The sequence below is a fragment of the Eptatretus burgeri genome, chromosome 4 (assembly GCF_056783735.1).
Source record: "Eptatretus burgeri isolate ZD-2024b chromosome 4, Ebu_testis_v1, whole genome shotgun sequence".
In the NCBI taxonomy this organism is placed as follows: Eukaryota; Metazoa; Chordata; class Myxini; order Myxiniformes; family Myxinidae; genus Eptatretus; species Eptatretus burgeri.
In genome coordinates this window covers 83303404-83321268 of record NC_140964.1, presented here as the reverse complement: position 1 = coordinate 83321268, position 17865 = coordinate 83303404, and the positions used below count along the sequence as shown (strand labels likewise).

The 17865-nt window shown below is 46.2% G+C and overlaps 1 protein-coding gene across 3 annotated transcripts in view; it reads right to left on the bottom strand.

Annotated features, from left to right (window-relative positions):
- Nucleotides 1-17865, bottom strand: part of OTUD3 (OTU deubiquitinase 3) — a 62954-nt gene that overhangs the window by 9833 nt on the left and 35256 nt on the right. For all 3 annotated transcript variants that reach the window (XM_085879084.1, XM_085879085.1, XM_085879086.1), the window contains exons 4-6: nucleotides 11369-11491; nucleotides 6696-6738; nucleotides 2783-2949 (exon numbers count right to left, since the gene is read on the bottom strand). In XM_085879084.1, coding sequence (XP_085735210.1) covers nucleotides 2783-2949; nucleotides 6696-6738; nucleotides 11369-11491 — 333 coding nt within the window. The remainder of the gene's footprint in view (nucleotides 1-2782; nucleotides 2950-6695; nucleotides 6739-11368; nucleotides 11492-17865) is intronic.

Here is a 17865-nt window from a genome sequence, read left to right as displayed (position 1 = left end):
CATCTTGTATTCCCCATGTTGTCTGGCCCATTCCTCCCCCTTCCACAGATCTCCTAATGTCTCTGTTCCCCACTGTTTTGTCCTTCCCACTCCCACCCCTCTTGTCTCATGCTCCCCTTGCTGTGTATTGTGTGTTAGCTCTCATACGAGCCTCGACAAGGTATACAAAAAAAAAGAAAGCTCATGAAAGAGTGAGAACATGAACGGATCAGGCGCAACGGAACAAAAGAGAACAGTAGAAAGAGAAGGGGGCAGGGCCGAGAGAGAAAATAGATGGAGACAGACAACAAGGGATGCGGATAAGGATGAGGGGTAGGTGAGAATGTAGAGGTGAACAAGATAGATACAGTATTCTCTCAGGAAGAAAAAAAACTGGAAATTTGTGGGTGGGCAGAGGGGGTGGTTTAACTAGGGTAGAAAAGATCATGGTTTTGGATGGGGGATGATCTGAGATGGTGGTGAACAGCTGTCTTGAAGAACGAGATTAAAGAGAATGTGGAAGTTCCTTCCACAGGTGGGAAGAAAGAGCATTGAATGAGTATAGGTGACCAGTGATTCTGGATTTTGGGAGTTTTACGAGAAGGAGATTGTTGGTGGACTGCGTGCACCTTGCAGATAACTGGGGAGCGAGGGAGGACAATTCACGGAGAGAGAGCAGAGGGTGCAAGACCAGAAAGGAGGGGGAAGAATATGGAGACCACTGACCTGTCTGTGATGGCAAAGTAATAGGCCCGTGGATTCAGCTTCATCACGGTAGATTCCAATGATCTTGAAGGCCTTGCTTTCCAATGCATTAAGCTGAGCAAGGTGTGAGTATTTCCAATTTAAACCTATCTATGTACTATTTCTGCTGGCAGTACCTTTCTTGAGAGCAGGGAAAAAAAATAGGAGTCCTCTGCTGGAAACCAGAAACCATTCTGGCTGTTCTGTTCTGTGTTCTCATTTGTCCATAAGCTTCAACTTTGTATACAAAAACAAATAAACATCAATATAATTGATGTTTTGCATGTGGTGCAGAGAGTTCATGGTTGGGGCTTCTCGTGAAAACAAGAGTCCAATAATACAAAGTGAATAGTTGCTTCCATCACAACCATAACACGTTTTATTGAATAAGACTATAATGCCATGAAACAGCATAAGATGCCAACTGTGTCGCCAGCATACAACGTACATCTTTAGCAAAGGATGCAAAGTGTGCACCCTGGTGCTAATTACAAGTTTTGAATAAATATATAATTACACATAATTTTAGAGTTTTATTTTCCTATCCAAGCCTGGTGTTGGCTTAACAGTTGTGGTGACTGGCTTAGGATCTTAGGGTCTTGAGTTTGAGCCCCTGTCATCCCATTAAAATAACACCAGGTGAGTTGACTCAGCATGACATCCTTCCGAGGTCAGCAAAAACGAGTACCAGCTTACTGGGAAGAATGAGCCATTCGAGTATCCTGTGTTGGAGTGGCGAACCATCCATGATAGCGCCCCTGAGCTAAGGAAAAAATGCCTCAGGAGCCCTTTGCATAGGAAGATGTGAAACAAGTGGTTCGTCTTTTCTCCTTTCTCCGATCCATAGATTTATTTGTGTTCACAAATCATTAAAATAATTATTGTAATCCGACTATAATGGAGCAAACGTGGATGTCATCACAACTCCAAAATTGACATTTAACAGTTGTTGGGCCAATGTCGAGGTTCTAAACCTGGTTCCAACCCCAATGCTGCTTTAGGTGCAGACGAGCACGTACTTTAGCCTTGCTCCGATAAACTGAGAAGGGTACTCCTGCCTGGAAGGCGGGAGTGCCCGCTAGTTGTGAAAATGATTGCAAGTTTTCATAACATTAACTGCTGCTGGAAACATACCATTTGGAGAAAATCAATTGCATCGAATTAAATATACTGTATTTGTTCTTCAGCCAAGACCTCAACACATATCCTTTCCATTAATTCTCTTTTTTTCTCTCTGCTCCCTTCATCACATTTACACTCTTCATAGCTTCCCTAACTCCAACCCTCCTTAACCCATGCATGGGATATTCTCCTGGATCCCTGGTCTCACTGCTCAACAATTAAGATGTTACAGGGAGACCTGTGTGGTGGGCTGGCAATCTGTGCGGTGGGCTGGCAATCTGTGCGGTGGGCTGGCAATCTGTGCGGTGGGCTGGCAATCTGTGCGGTTGGCTGGCAACCTGTGCGGTTGGCTGGTAACCTGCTCACCCTGATGATGTTTCTGAGACCAGAATTACCATTCCGTACAAGGTGAATGTCCATCCGTGCATGGACATCAACAATGCAGAGATGCCACTGCCCTTAGCAATGAAAATTACCCCCCGGTTGGGAGATGATGGTCATCTCTGTTTTGACCGTATCACATCGATGATTTTTCCAACTTTGAAGACACGTGACTCGATAACCAGGACGAATTTCAAAAAACCGGCCTGACCAAATTTAGATATTGTTCCATATTATCAGAATCCGAAGGAATTTCGAAGATCGGTCATAAACGGTGGAGGAGATAGATTTTGAAAATGGACGATTTTGCAACTTTGGAGTGACCTTGACCTTCAATCGGGTCAAAGGTCATACCGTCGTGCATCCCTCCCCTCATTGACGTCTACCCACATCAAAATATCAAGAAAATCGGAAGAAAAAAATGGGGACGGACGGACATCGAGACTGGTTTTATTAGGTCATCTCGTTAGAGATGACCTAAAAAAGGAGCTTAAAGGATCGAGGTGTGAGTGCAGAACAACAATGTACATTTAATAGGGAGAGAAAACAGATGTACCTTGTTTTTGGTGCTGCCAACCTTTTCTGCAGCACCACCACCAGTTGTCGTATTGTTTGGCTTGCTTCCACAGGAAGAACAGCTTTTCTGGTCATGTATGACAACTCCATCTTTCTCATGAGGTTCACTGGGCAAGGATTCTGCTGTGTTCTTCAAAAATGAACCACCTGGAGATAGGGGTTAAATGGTTCGTAAATGAATCAGTACATGTACACTTTGAACACTTGTGACTATATCTGAAGTAGTAATGGCTGTCTGATAAAGCTAAAAGTGAGTTCCAACACTTAGTTCTCAAAGGAAAATGTTTAAAGTTAATGCAAGAGTGAATACTTCTCAAACTGTCTACAAAAAAAAAAAAAGATACAGACACAGTCAAAGGTTTTCAAAATTATCCCACACATAACAATAATGAACTTATTACTAACATCTCTGACATGTGGAATAGGCATATTACACCAGATGATAGCATTAAGGTTTCCTTAAGGCCTAGTCACACCTTGACGTTTTAGCCAGCAATGGCAACGTATTAAGATGTATATAAAACGCTGGCTTACGTTGAACTTTTGATGTTTTTTTAAAGATTCGGACGTATTCATAACGACTTGGTCTTATGCATAACGTATTAGTAACGGACACGGAACGTTTCGTTGTGTTATAGATAACTTATACCAACGAATGCTGAACCTGTTATCGACCTTCACAACCTATGCCCAACGATAGTCTAACTTATGCATAGCGCGCTGCACGCATCGCCGACGATGACGTGGCGTAGGTTATGAAAAGGCTGCCGCACAACAATTCAAATCATAACCGCCGCAGAAATGAAAGTGTCAACATCGCAGTCACACCTTGGCGATCTTGCCAGCGTATGCCGACCTCTGAAAAATGCGTCTAAAACGCTGGCGCACGTCGAATACGGTATGGGTAAGTTTGGTATGCGTGAAGAGAACGCTAAAGTACGCTATCATACGTCGTATTAAATGGAGTACGTCTTGTAATTTTGAACATGTTGAAAATTTTACGACGTACTTGCCGTATGACACACGCTCCGCATGTGATGGGAATAAGTTGGACGCACGATATGTGATCGTTGATACACATTGACACACGTTACTTGTAAGGTGCTCATAAGTCGAAACACGTCAAGGTAATGGTTAGCGTCAGTGTTCCAGGCTCCCGGTTTTTTTTTTTCTTCGGTATGACGGTGTTCAGTGTACAGTGTGGTTATGATTTAAATCGTTGAGCGGCAGCCTTTTAATTATATTGTTATGGTTGACGAAATTCGCAAACCACCATTCAGGTCCCGTAGGTGAGATATCTCTGTAAGTATATGTGTAGTTAGCCCAAACCCGTTGTTTAGAGGGAATAAATGTCATTCATTCGGGCTGCGACCCTTTTAGATAGCCGTTTTTCTTTTACTATCTTTATTTTGGACCAACCGCCATTACTACCACCACAACCACCACCAACCGCATCTCGACAACCACAGCCACCTTCTCCAGAACCGCCTTCACAACATCCACTTTCTCCACAACCGCTTTCACACACCAACCACCAACCGCAACGCCGCTTCACAACAACAGCAACGCCAACAGCCACAACCTTTACCGTCACATCTCGCTCTCGCAACCATCGCATCACCGCCATTCCCGCGCCGCTTGTGGGCACCGATCCTGGACTCGTACAGGGCGCGCACCGAGCAGCGGGTGCAAAAACACCAGCCTTTCCGAGAAATCGGATCAAGAATGATTCACGCCCACTTCTGTTCCGTCCTATCAGCGAGCGTGGGGTGATTTGGCCCCGCCTCCAAGCGCGTCGGAGTATAATCGCTATATGCAGATTCGCGGATCAAGAATGATTCACGCCCACTTTTCCTCTGTCCAATGGGGAGCATGGCTCCGCCCCCGAGCCGTTCCTGATCCAAAAATCTGCATACGGTTTCTCCTGTCGCACTATAAAGCGCCGAGCGTGGAGCGAATGGTCAGTCAAGAGTGGTGGAGTTGAGAAGAGAAGAGAGTTGGAGAGTTGTGGCGGCGGCGAAATCAGTCGAGAGAGTGTCTGTCGGGGTCCGGAGAGTCCGGAGAAGCCAAGAAGCTTTGTGGAGGTCTGCGCTCGTGTCAGAGTCGGGGAGCTGCGGAGAGGGGAGGCCGGGAACGCGATCGAGGTCGCAGTGGAGTCGCTCGTCGCGGGACCCAAGCCAGCCAGATATCCTCTTTCCCCCGAGCATCAACAACCCCCCCTGTTTCCCCCCGCACTGAGATAGTGTGAGAAGGGGGCCCCGTTCCCACCCCATTCCAGGCAGTGCCAGCGAGGCCCGCGGAGTCGGGGCGCCGCCGCCATTTTGCGGCTCATCACCAGACGGGTGGGCTCGACGCGGTCTCGGCCCCAGGCCCGTCTGCCCCCTTGTCGTTGAGGGTGGCCCCTTTTTCTTTTGCTTTGGAGTATATGTGTTGTCGGCGCCGTCTGTGAAGTAAAACTGTGTAAGTGTTGCCGTGTGCTCGCGTAGTCGGTAGTAGATCTGCATTGTGTTTCTTTTGTTGCAATTGCTTTTTGTGCAGAATTGTCGTGTTACTTTTACATTTGCTTTTGGTGTATAATTGTATATGTGTGCTTTCCGTTTGCCGCGGAATAAATGTGCTTTATGTTGAACTGTTTTTCCCGTTTCGCTTCGTCTTTTCTTTTATTGAATCTCCATCTTACTTCACGTAAAGGGTTGGTCGTGGGCTAAATACGCCCAATAATTAATCGAACCGTTGAGGTTGACGATAACATCGCTCGGTTATCCCGATAGTACGGAACGGGTCGCTTAAAGTGGCCCGTGTCCGAAGTCGACCTGCGACGAGGTGCGATCGCCCGGTCTACCCTCCGTGTGGGTACTTAGGTAGGTCGAATTTGGCGAGCAACCCTATTCCACGCGGGGGGCCGATTGGCACGATTGTGGTGAGGCCGAAAGGCCCACCCGTGACTCGTTCCCGGCGTTAGTCCGAGAGGGTCACGACAGGATTGTCCGTCTGGTGGGCGACGTGCCGCGATTCGAGTTACGTGGCCGCTCGCACGCCGGCGGGCGCGAATCCACAACAATATTATATTATAACCGCACTCGAAATCGAAGTGTCAAAATCACCATCATACCGAAGGAAGGAAGAAAAAACTAAAAAAAACTAAAAAAAAAAAAACAGGGAGTCTGGAACACTGACGCTAACCATTACCTTGATGTGTTTCGACTTATGAGCATCTTACAAGTAACGTGTGTCGATGTGTGTCACCGATCGCGTAACGTGAGTACAACACGTAACTCATAGGTTAGAAATAAGTTTCGGGTACGCTAGACATTACCTCGACGTGTTTCGACTTATGAGTAACTCACAAGTAACGTGTGTCGACGTGTGTCAACGATCGCGTGACGTGCCTACAACTTAGGGCCAGCGTTAGGCGGAACGTGTGAGTCATACACTGGCATAAGTCTTAAAATTTCAAGCATGGAAAATTTGAGGACAACCGAAAAGTACAACGTTTAAAGCCAGCGTACTACGACGTTTGGCAGTGTTTTTCAGCGTGCTCTCAATGTTATCAAAACTTACCCATAACGTATTCGACGTGTACCAGCGTTTTAGACAAATTTTCCAAAAATCGGCATAAGCTGGCTAAAACGTCAAGGTGTGACTGGGCCTTTAGGAGAAAAATCTTTAACAATTTTGAGACTGAAGGAAGGAAGGAAGGAAATAAATAAACAAACAAATGTCATCCATTATAAGGATCATGAGTGTCCTCCAACTAAAGCTGAGCTCTTTCACCAAACACAATCACAGAAAAACCACAAGTTATCAATTAAGACATGGTTTACCATGCATTATCAGAGATTAATCAATAACTTCCATTGTTTGCAGGATTGAGTTGATATGTAGGTCAGTACCTCCATTGTGCTTCCTAAGTTCCTTGGCAACCATCTCGATGTCCTGCCTCAAACAACAACCAGGGTTAGACATGCATATTCTTGTAAATATGATGTAGAAATTCTAGAATTTCCTAGAGGGTTCCACTTTTTAAAGTACTAGTAAATTGCTTCCTCTTCATTTGCAAACAGCACATATATATATACCTCATAATCTATATGCCATATCTAATCTGACCTATTTCTGGTACTCTGCCTGAAGGCAGACTCAGAGCCGTCAAAGTAGCCTCCTGACATGGATTATACTGGGTGTTTTTTCGTTGGCTGCCCAGTGGTAGTCAGAGCAAGAATTTGGAATTTGGCCAGGGTGTCTAGAATGGCTCACCTACTCTTTGCAAAGGACACCATGAGGTCTTTAATGTCTATCAACTAATGCCAAGAGACGAGATATCCAGTTCAACATCTACCTGAGTGGCAAGAGACACAATGATGATTCGCTGTGCCTTTCAAATACCAGGATGATAATTTACACTTGAGCTGAGATTCAAACCCAGGCCAGACAGCTCAGAGGGGAGTGTGCATACCTCAAGGACAACATATATATACATATACATATACATATACATATATACACACACACACACACACACACACACACACACACACACACACACACACACACACACACACACACACACACACACACACACACACACGGAGGGTGACTGAGACAATGTAGGACATGGTGGGCTTCATTGGATCATTAAAACACCACAGACAATAAAGTTACATTATGTACTTTAATGTACCTTCTTAAAAGATTACCATCGTTTGATGTTAAAAATGGCTAAATATCACAAGGTCTCTCTCACAACACAGCTTTGTGATTAGTCGGTCGGCTGATTATCCAAATTAGCATCACCAGAGATCAAGCGTGTAGATAGCACCACATCATCCTTTCAAATCCTTGTATTATTTCACTCTTCAATGTGCTATCTTTTCCTCGAATAATTACCCTCTTTTGAAGAGTCACTCCGGTGTGGAGTGGTTGGTGAGTGGACTCTTTCCACCTGACGCGATGTGTGGGACATCACATGGCCAATAGAGCATTTTGGTTGGTTCGTGCATGTTTTTCCCAAATTAGATAAAAGCTCTCGGAGCGGGTATAAAAGAATGGCGGACAGAAGAGAAGGGAGGTGATCAGTATGGCACCAGAGAAAGGAGCAAATTGGTGCGAGAGACAGAGGGACAGAGAGAGAGAGAGAGAGAGCGAGGGACTCGGAGAGAGAGAGAGAGAGAGACTCAGAGAGAGACAGAGACAGAGACAGAGACAGAGACAGAGACAGAGACAGAGACAGAGACAGAGACAGAGACAGAGACAGAGACAGAGACAGAGACAGAGACAGAGACAGAGAGAGAGAGAGAGAGAGAGAGAGAGAGAGAGAGAGAGAGAGAGAGAGAGGGAGAGAGAGAGACAGAGAGAGAGAGAGAGTGAGAGAGAGAGACAGAGAGAGAGAGAGAGAGAGAGAGAGAGAGAGAGAGAGAGAGAGAGAGAGAGAGAGAGAGAGAGAGAGAGAGAGAGAGAGAGAGAGAGAGAGAGAGAGAGAGAGAGAGAGAGAGAGAGAGAGAGAGAGAGAGAGAGAGAGAGAGAGAGAGAGAGAGAGAGAGAGAGAGAGAGAGAGAGAGAGAGAGAGAGAGAGAGAGAGAGAGAGAGAGAGAGAGAGAGAGAGAGAGAGAGAGAGAGAGAGAGAGAGAGAGAGAGAGTGAGAGAGAGAGAGAGAGAGAGAGAGAGAGAGAGAGAGAGAGAGAGAGAGAGAGAGAGAGAGAGAGAGAGAGAGAGAGACAGAGAGAGACAGAGAGAGACAGAGAGAGACAGAGAGAGACAGAGAGAGACAGAGAGAGACAGAGAGAGACAGAGAGAGACAGAGAGAGAGAGAGAGAGAGAGAGAGAGAGAGAGAGAGAGAGAGAGAGAGAGAGAGAGAGAGAGAGAGAGAGAGAGACTCAGAGAGAGAGAGAGAGAGCACGAGGGACTCAGAGAGAGAGAGAGAGAGCACGAGGGACTCGGAGAGAGAGAGAGAGAGCACGAGGGACTCGGAGAGAGAGAGAGCGAGGGACTCGGAGAGAGAGAGAGCGAGGGACTCGGAGAGAGAGAGAGCGAGGGACTCGGAGAGAGAGAGAGCGAGGGACTCGGAGAGAGAGAGAGCGAGGGACTCGGAGAGAGAGAGAGAGCGAGGGACTCGGAGAGAGAGAGAGCGAGGGACTCGGAGAGAGAGAGAGCGAGGGACTCGGAGAGAGAGAGGGAGCGAGGGACTCGGAGAGAGAGGGAGCGAGGGACTCGGAGAGAGAGGGAGCGAGGGACTCGGAGAGAGAGGGAGCGAGGACTCGGAGAGAGAGGGAGCGAGGACTCGGAGAGAGAGGGAGCGAGGACTCCGAGAGAGAGGGACCGAGGGACTCGGAGAGAGGAAGCGAGGGACTCTGAGAGAGGGAGCGAGGGACTTGGAGAGAGGGAGCAAGGGACTTGGAGAGAGGGAGCGAGAGACTCGGAGAGAGGGAGCAAGAGACTCGGAGAGAGGGAGCGAGAGACTCTGAGAGAGGGAGCGAGAGACCCGGAGAGAGGGAGCGAGAGACCCGGAGAGAGGGAGCGAGAGACCCGGAGAGAGGGAGCGAGAGACTCGGAGAGAGAGAGAGCTCACTGTCAAACCTCAACTCTGATTCTGCAAACGGTCCAGAGAGCATTCGCGACTGGGCATCCTCAATTGTGCAGTCCTTCCTTGGAACACCCGAGCTCCTGACTACATACAAAGCTTTCATCCGCAGCCTGATGGAGTACTGCTTCCCTCTCTGGAGTGGTGCTCCTGCCTCACACCAAGCTCAACTTCATGCTGTGGAAACCAAGGTTTTCAGATCATTGGTATGTCCAGTGATGAAGCTGAGTCTTTGGGTCTCTCACTCTCACCACAGGCAGGTCGGTGGTCTTTGTCTTCTACCATCTCCTCTCTGGCCTTGCCCCCCCCCACCCTTACCATCTCTGTATGTGCTATGTCCTCTCTCCCCCCCCCCTCCACCCCATTTTTTCTGCAGGGCACTCAGGTTCACCAGCAACCTCCTTCTGGTAAAACTACCAAAATCAAGAATCACTGCTCACCTTCACTCTTTCATTCCTCTTTTTTTCCACCTTTGGAACAAACTCCCACACTCTCTTCAATCTCACCCTTCCCTCCTGGTCTTCAAAACAGTTGTTCACCACCACCTCTTATCTTCCCCCATCCAAAACCACGATCTTTTCGACCCCCGTCAATCCACCCCAAACCCATCTCCTTCGAATTCCCTTTCTTTCCTGAAAGTCCCTGTGGTGTCCATCTTGTTTACCACGTGTACCCCACCCCATCCCTCTCCCTTTCACAGATCTCCAAATGTCTCTGTTCCCCATTGTTGCTGTGTGTCCTTCTCCCGCTCCTCTCGTCTCCTCCTCCCTTTGTTATATGTTACGAGTGTTTGCTGTTATACGAGCCTTGACAAAGTAGAGGGGGAAAAAAAACCCTCATTCACACAGCGGAATGTTGCGGTTTTTAAAGTCAGAACACCTGTCCCAAGGATGAAACAAAAACTACCCCAGCGGTACTAAAAAGGAAAAACAGCTCATCAAAATGGGGAAAGGGTTAAAATTACCTGAAATTAACTGTTTTTGTTCCACAAGCAACAGAAACAGTAAAGGGTTTTCGGTCTCGCAGATGTGTTGAAGTGTGTTCAATTACCAATAAGCTTGCTATCGCTTGCCAAGCCAGCCATTCCTTATCAATGGTTTCGCTGGACTGCTCCCTTGAGTGCTTAAGCCACTTGGCAAGCACTCCACAAGAAACCTTTAGCTCTTCCACGAGCCTCGTCTATGTGTCCAAAGAAATAAGAAAATAAAAACGCATTTCTGACATCACCGTCACGTCGCACTACACTGCAAACCCAAGAGAGAGTCTCAACATAAATCAACCCTTGTGGGCAATAGTTCAAAATGCCACAAGTAGAGAAAACAGCATAGCTGCAGACATGTTTCTCCCCCATTATTGCTCAACAGTATAGTATCAAACAATGCTTAAAATGCACATTGAATGTGCATTTTAAGTCGGGCCGGTTTTTTTACATTGCACATTGAATGTGCAATGTAAAAAAATGCACATAAAAAATGCTTGGGCTGAGTTTTGGAATTTATAAATGGTAAGATCCCCTGACTGTATAGAGCAAGGACAAGACAAATAGTGTCCCATTACAGCCATGCTGCATGATTTGTGATCAAAAACATCATCTGCTAAACAAAAGCACTGTCTATTGCCCTACTACAGCACCGTTAGGACACAGTTTTGCGGTTAAACACAAATATAACACTTTAATATAGGAAGAACAATGATCCTGCACTTTCTATAGTGCACTTCACTGTAAGAGTTCTAAAAAACCAGACAGGTACATGATGCATTATCACACTGTGAACACTTTTCCTTATAAAGTGTGATTGTAAAGCAATTCTCACAGTAGTCCGTTTACCTTATTGAAATGGTTTACACTACAACTTATCGAAATAATGTACGCATTACGAAATGTACAACTTTTTGAGAAGTTGGCAAGAATTGACGTATCTGGAATTTAAACGGAGACTCCAATTTTTCCTTTACATGAACACATGCACATCCATAACTTCTGTTACCTGCAGGCAGATGCTTGTTGGCTGGCTAGTCACATCGCTGAGATGTCGAACACTGTCGTAGTGATCACCATGATGGTATGCAATGTGCAGTTGTCTCACTCCAACCTTCTCCAAGCCTTTCACCTGGTCAAAAGTTAATTTTCATTTTTACAATGATACAAGGATTTTGATAACCACATAAAGAACTGATTCACCCAAGAGAATCCCAGGCAATTCAGCTCAATGTTGATCATGCCTCACCCAAGAGCCGTCCACCTTGGGTTTGCTTCAAAATCGCATGCGATTTACCAGAAAATAACTTATTTCACCCGAATATCATTACATATTAATTGCTGAGCAGGAAGTTATCCACTGTGACTGATTTCCTGGTGATTTTTTTTGTATACAAAAATCTAGGCTCATGGAAAAGCAAGAGGGAAAAGGCAATATGGTAATGTGCTGACACAGTGGGGCCACAGTTGGATAAAACAAGGATTTTTCAAAAGCCATTGACAAATGAGAACGATACTCAGTTGAGCAGGTACCTTCGCCAGGCTGAACAGTTTACGTTTTGTATCCCACTGATGGGCCGGATCTAGGTCAGGACATGAACCAAATTATAGTTGACTTGTTCTCATCACCTACAACTTATCCACCAAGTTTTGTCATAATCCGTCCACAACATTTTGAGATACCGTGCGATATATCATCTCAACGGTGAATAATCACCGTATATTCCGGTGTATTAACGGCATCCCTGTTTTTCACCTTTTCACCCTCAAAAAATATATACTGTATATACAGGGTGAGTCAGAAGTAGCGCCAAATTTCTGTCAGTTGATTGTTTGTTTGCCATTTGTATTCCAGTGTACAAGAAGGTAGAAATAAATGAATGACATGTTTATCTAACCATTTATTCAAGAAAAAATTATTACGGAACTGTACCAAGCTGTTTTACTTGCTATTTTAAAAGTGCCCTCCCTCGTGATCGATGCACAATTGTAGCCGAGCAGGCACAGAGCGGCACACACGTCTGCAGAGTTCGATATCAATTCCCTCAAACTTTGCAGTAATTTGAGCCATCAATTCCTGAATGGTACGAGGCTTTTCACGATAAACAAGGTCTTTCATGAGCCCCCAAAGAAAGAAATCTGGAGGTGTAAGGTCTGGGGAGCGTGCCGGCCACTCGATCGGACCGCGGCTGCCGATCCACTTTCTGGGAAAGTTTTAATCAAGCCACTGACGAACATAACGTCCATAATGAGGTGGAGCTCCATCATGCTGGAAATAACAGTCCTGATCTTGTACCCTGGGCCAAAACAAGGTTTGTAGCATATCCAGATAAATATCTGCAGTGACAGAGCCATCAAAGAAAAATTATTCCCGGTTGGGGGTGACGCTCATCTCTGAAGCTCTGTAGATGTGGATCTCTGATCGGCTTAGAATGGCTTCGATGTCGTCTTGTCTTTTGTTTCAACATACAGACGAAAACTCGGGAGTAAAAAGGATAGAAAACCTCAGAAATCAAACTGCATTTCTGAGTTATCCGGAGATAGATTTTGAAACATTTATGATCAATGCGTCTTCAAAAGGATAGAAACCGGACCCCAGAAATCAAACCGCATTTCTGAGTCATAAATGGCAGATGATATCTTGACAATGGATGATTTCACAAGTTTACAGCATCGGTGACATTGACATTGACCTTCAATCAGGTCTAAAGTCATACCGTCGTGCATCACTCATCGACCCCCTACCTACATACCAAGTTTCATCAAGATCGGGCGAAATTTTTTTGACCGTATCACAGACGATTTTTCCAACTTTGAAGACACGTGACTCGATAACCAGGACGAATTAAAAAAACCGGCCCAAACAATTTTAGATAGCATTTCATATTATCAGAATCTGAAGAAATTTCGAAGATCGGATCACAAACGGCGGAGAAGATAGATTTTGAAAAAGGACGATTTTGCAACTTTAGAGTGGCCTTGACCTTGACCTTGACCTTGACCTTCAATCGTGTCAAAAGTCATACTGTTGTGCATCACTCATCGACCCCTACCTACATACCAAGTTTCATCAAGATCGGGCAAATTATTTTTTGACAGCATCACAGACGATTTTTCCAAATTTGAAGACACGTGACTCGATAACCAGGACGAATTAAAAAAAAAAAACCGGCCCGACGAAATTTAGATATTGTTCCAGATTATCAGAATCCGAAGGAATTTCGAAGATCAGATCATAAATGGTGGAGGAGATAGATTTTGAAAATGGACGATTTCGCAACTTTGGAGTGACCTTGACGTTGACCTTGACCTTCAATCGGGTCAATGGTCATACCGTCGTGCATCCCTTATCGACATCTACCCACATACCAAATATCAAGAAAATCAAAGAAAAAAAAATAGGGACGTACGGACATCGAGACTGGTCTTATTACGTCATCTCGTTAGAGATGACCTAAAAAGGGTCCAATTATCCCTAATGGAGATATGGCTGCCCAAACTGTCACTCCAGGTAAATTTACCTCCTTCTCAACTGTCACTCTTGGGTTATTCGCAGCCCAGTAGACACAATTGTGTCTGTTAATTGTGCCATTACGCTCAATTTGGTGCAAATTCAGTAACTTTCCAAACTCGCAGCAATAACCTGCAAAACAAAATCAAAAATAAATAAATTACGAAAATGAATAATCTGCAAGACAAAATTATTAACACGACTTCCCAGAAAGAATCCGACAGCCAAAAAAACAGAAATCGGGCGCCACTTTTGACTCACCCTGTATAGTAAACATTAAAAATTTGGTTATTTATTTTCTGATCTGGATGATTGGGTCTTAGTACCTTTGTAGATTTACTTTAAGTAGCACAAAATTAAAAGTTTGAAATTCAAACGAAGCAGAAAAATATTGAAACATTTAAGTCTTTTGTAATTCTGTCAAACCTTTTGGGGGTAAAAATCAATGTCCAATTACTTGATCGTCGAGTTCCGTAATGGCTGGTGTGTAATCCTGAGAGCCTGAACCAGTAAGGCCCACGACGGGCTGGCCACGAAGCCAACCATAATTCTTCTTTTGATGAGAGACCAGGTGAGTTTTCCCGTCAATTATTCCTCACTCCTGTTTGTCAATCAATCAGAATTGACAAGAACGCAATGACAGAAGGCAAAGGGGCCAACCGACCGATCAACTGATACGTGTAGACATACGTGTACTCCATGCATGCTTAGCTGAGACCACCCCATTGGGAACATTCCTGTATCCAGGGCCCAATAGACCGGGAGCCTGCGGGGCTTAGCTCAACCGAAGAGGCGAACAATTGCCGTCCTCATGGTAAGATGCCAGATGATATTCTCACCTCAGAACTCTGCGTCTGCTGGGACACTGCTGCTGGGTTGACATTCTGTGGTCAATATCCGTATCGCATAATCGGCGCTAGCTCAACTCGGCAGCGGAATGGCCCCAAGTAGGTTTCTGATATTATTCGTATAGCTTGTAACACGGTATAAACAATGACAGACGATTTTGCCGCTGGAATACCGGTGACAGACGCCAATTAGATACCGCGAAAATCACGCCAGCTCAACCGAACAGTGGAACGGCTAAAACCAACGCAGAATGCTAGTAAGGGGTCCCCTGAGTACAAAAGGAGCACCGTCAGACAACTTTGTCGCTGGGCCCCCCAGGACAGACGATCCCTAATTCGGGACCCTTTGGTTGCGCTAGCTCAACCTAACAGCGGAACTGCTAAAACCAACGCAGAATGGTAGTACCAGGTCCCTCGAGTAAAAAAGGAGCACTGACAGACAACTTTGTCGCTGGGACCCCCAGGACAGACACTCCCTAATTCGGGACCCTTTGGTTGTGCTAGCTCAACCGAACAGCGGAACGGCTAAAACCAACTCAGAATGGTAGTACCAGGTCCCCTCATTAGGTCGCCCGCAGGCGACCTGAAGTACTCTGTTGAATTCGGTCATACGACGAGTTTTCTCCATCTGTTTTTAGACAACTGTGTCTGCGATTGGTCAATCGAAGTGATGTCATGGAATCACCACGAGGCGACCAATAGGTCATCCAGGGATGTAGTCAGAACCGAAGATGATTTAAGAGTCAGACCGGAAACCGGAAATGGAAAACGAAATTGAAATAAACTATGAAAAAAAAATTGTTTTCAGCTAAATTTTCTCTTCTCCCCACCAGGGAGCAGTCTACTGTGTGTGTAAAACATGTTTGGAGTGATTGTAAAACTATAAATCAGCGAAAATCGCGTCCAAAGCACACAAATGATCTGGCACCCGACTTCGCTCGTGGAGTCGGGTACCAGATCAGCATACAAATACTTGACATGTCGGTTTCCTTTTCCACTTCTGGTTTCCGGTCTGACTCGTAAATCGTCTATGAGCCGTCGGAATTGGATTCGGTCTGACTCGTAAATCGTCAATTCGCCATAGCATTCGCCACGTATATAGTAGGGCCAAGGCATATATCATGTCGTTGCCGAAGCATAGTGCTAGTCTACATGCAACTCGCGAACCGAAAAGTTAATCCTGTTGCATGAAGTAATGGATACTTCTCGTGCCGACGATTCGCAAGACACAGAACGGAGTCATCATGCGGAATTGGACCCAGGTTTATTCGTGCTTCTCCCACAAGACGGCGATCGGACTAACACTGTAACTGACATGGATCAGTCAGGATCAGATCGACTGGACGAGTCAGTGGTGAGTACCGGTTACCATTACATTTTGATTTTATTTCGATCCATCCAGTGACTGTTGGACCGACTGATCATCGATGTATTCAGGGTCGTGGGTGTGAGCATCGAGCCATAGGTGTCGAAAAACCGGGCGTGATGGGTCGCTTACCGTGTGAATGAGATCGTCCTTTATGTGTCTCTCTTGTGCCTGCAAAGATTGTTGTGCCTTGTGCCTCCCGAACTAGGGAGCGTCTGTCCTGGGGGCCCAGCGACCAAGTTGTCTGTCAATGCTCCTTTTGTACTCAGGGAACCTGGTACTACCATTCTGCGTTGGTTTTAGCCGTTCCGCTGTTCGGTTGAGCTCGCGCAACCAAAGGGTCCAAAATTAGGGAGCGTCTGTCCTGGGGGGCCCAACGACAAAGGTGTCTGACAGTGCTCCTTTTGTAGTCAGGGGACCCCTTACTAGCATTCTGCGTTAATTTTAGCCATTCCACTGTTCGGTTGAGCTTGCGTGATTTTCGCGGCATCTAATTAGCATCTATCACCGGTATTCCAGCGGCGAAATCGTCTGTCATTGTTTATACCATGTTACAAGCTATACGAATAATATCAAAAACCTACTTGGGGCGTTCCGCTGCCAGGTTGAGCTAGCGCCGATTATGTGATATGGATATTGACCACAGAATGTCAACCCAGCAGCAGTGTCCCGGCAGACGCAGAGTTCTGAGGTGAGAATATCATCTGGCATCTTACCATGAGGATGGCAATTGTTCCCCCTTCGGTTGAGCTAAGTCCCGCGGGCTCCCGGTCCACAAGAGTCGTGATGGCAGCCCTATATGTCGGGATTATCGTGCATGACTCAACGGGCAAAAATGTGCAACTGAGATGAATTTGACTTGCATACTTTTACTTTACTTGTATGTCAGGTCAGGTCAGGTTAGATCTGTGACCTGCTACAGGTACCATGTAAACATGTACTAACCTGTTCCATGGTCGGATTGTCGGCGACTAAACCGTCTCCCCCACCAGGTTTTCTGGTGAGGAGGGTGTTTGGATATGGACACCCAGCAGGATTAAAAACAAAACCTGTCAAAGGGCGGAGGAGCTCCTTGTGAGCCAATGGCCGGCCATCCATATCTTGTGCCCAACTGTGTCTGCGGACGTCCTCCTGCAGTTGGGTTACTTTTTTATGAGGAGGTTGGTGGCAGGATTTGCACTCCGGCCACCGTAAAACCCTTCATTCCACAAAAAAATCTGAAAACCCACTCCGTGGGGGTACCTCCTGTGCAGCTTCCCTTCGCAGGGCAGCTCACCGGATGACGGGATTGGGGCAAAGCCTTCGGGACCCCCAATCTTTTATGATAGGAGGGAAACCACGGGGTAACATCCCTGGGTCAGATTGCGGGAGAGTGTGTCGGAGTGGTGCTGAGATGTCGTCCACCAGACGGCTGTCTCCTTGGGTTAAGCTGAGGCGGTCCCTTCGGGTGGGTGCCTGGAATGTCCTATCCCTAAGAGAGGATGATCACCTGTCTCTGTTGTCATCTGAGCTCAAGCGATTGGACATCGGGATTGCAGCTCTCTCTGAGGTTCGGAGACCGGATTGCGGCGAGATAATGGTGGGTGGTTACACCTACTATTGGTCTGGTCGCTCTGATGGTTGTCATACCCAAGGAGTTGCTGTGGCTGTTGTAGTGTCGTGGTAGAGGTGTGCCAAGGCAGACACGAGCCAGGGGATAGCACAACCCTGCTTTATTGCCACGAGCGAGAGTGTGAGTGTACGTTGCCCGTAACTCCACTTTATTACGTACTCGATGCACT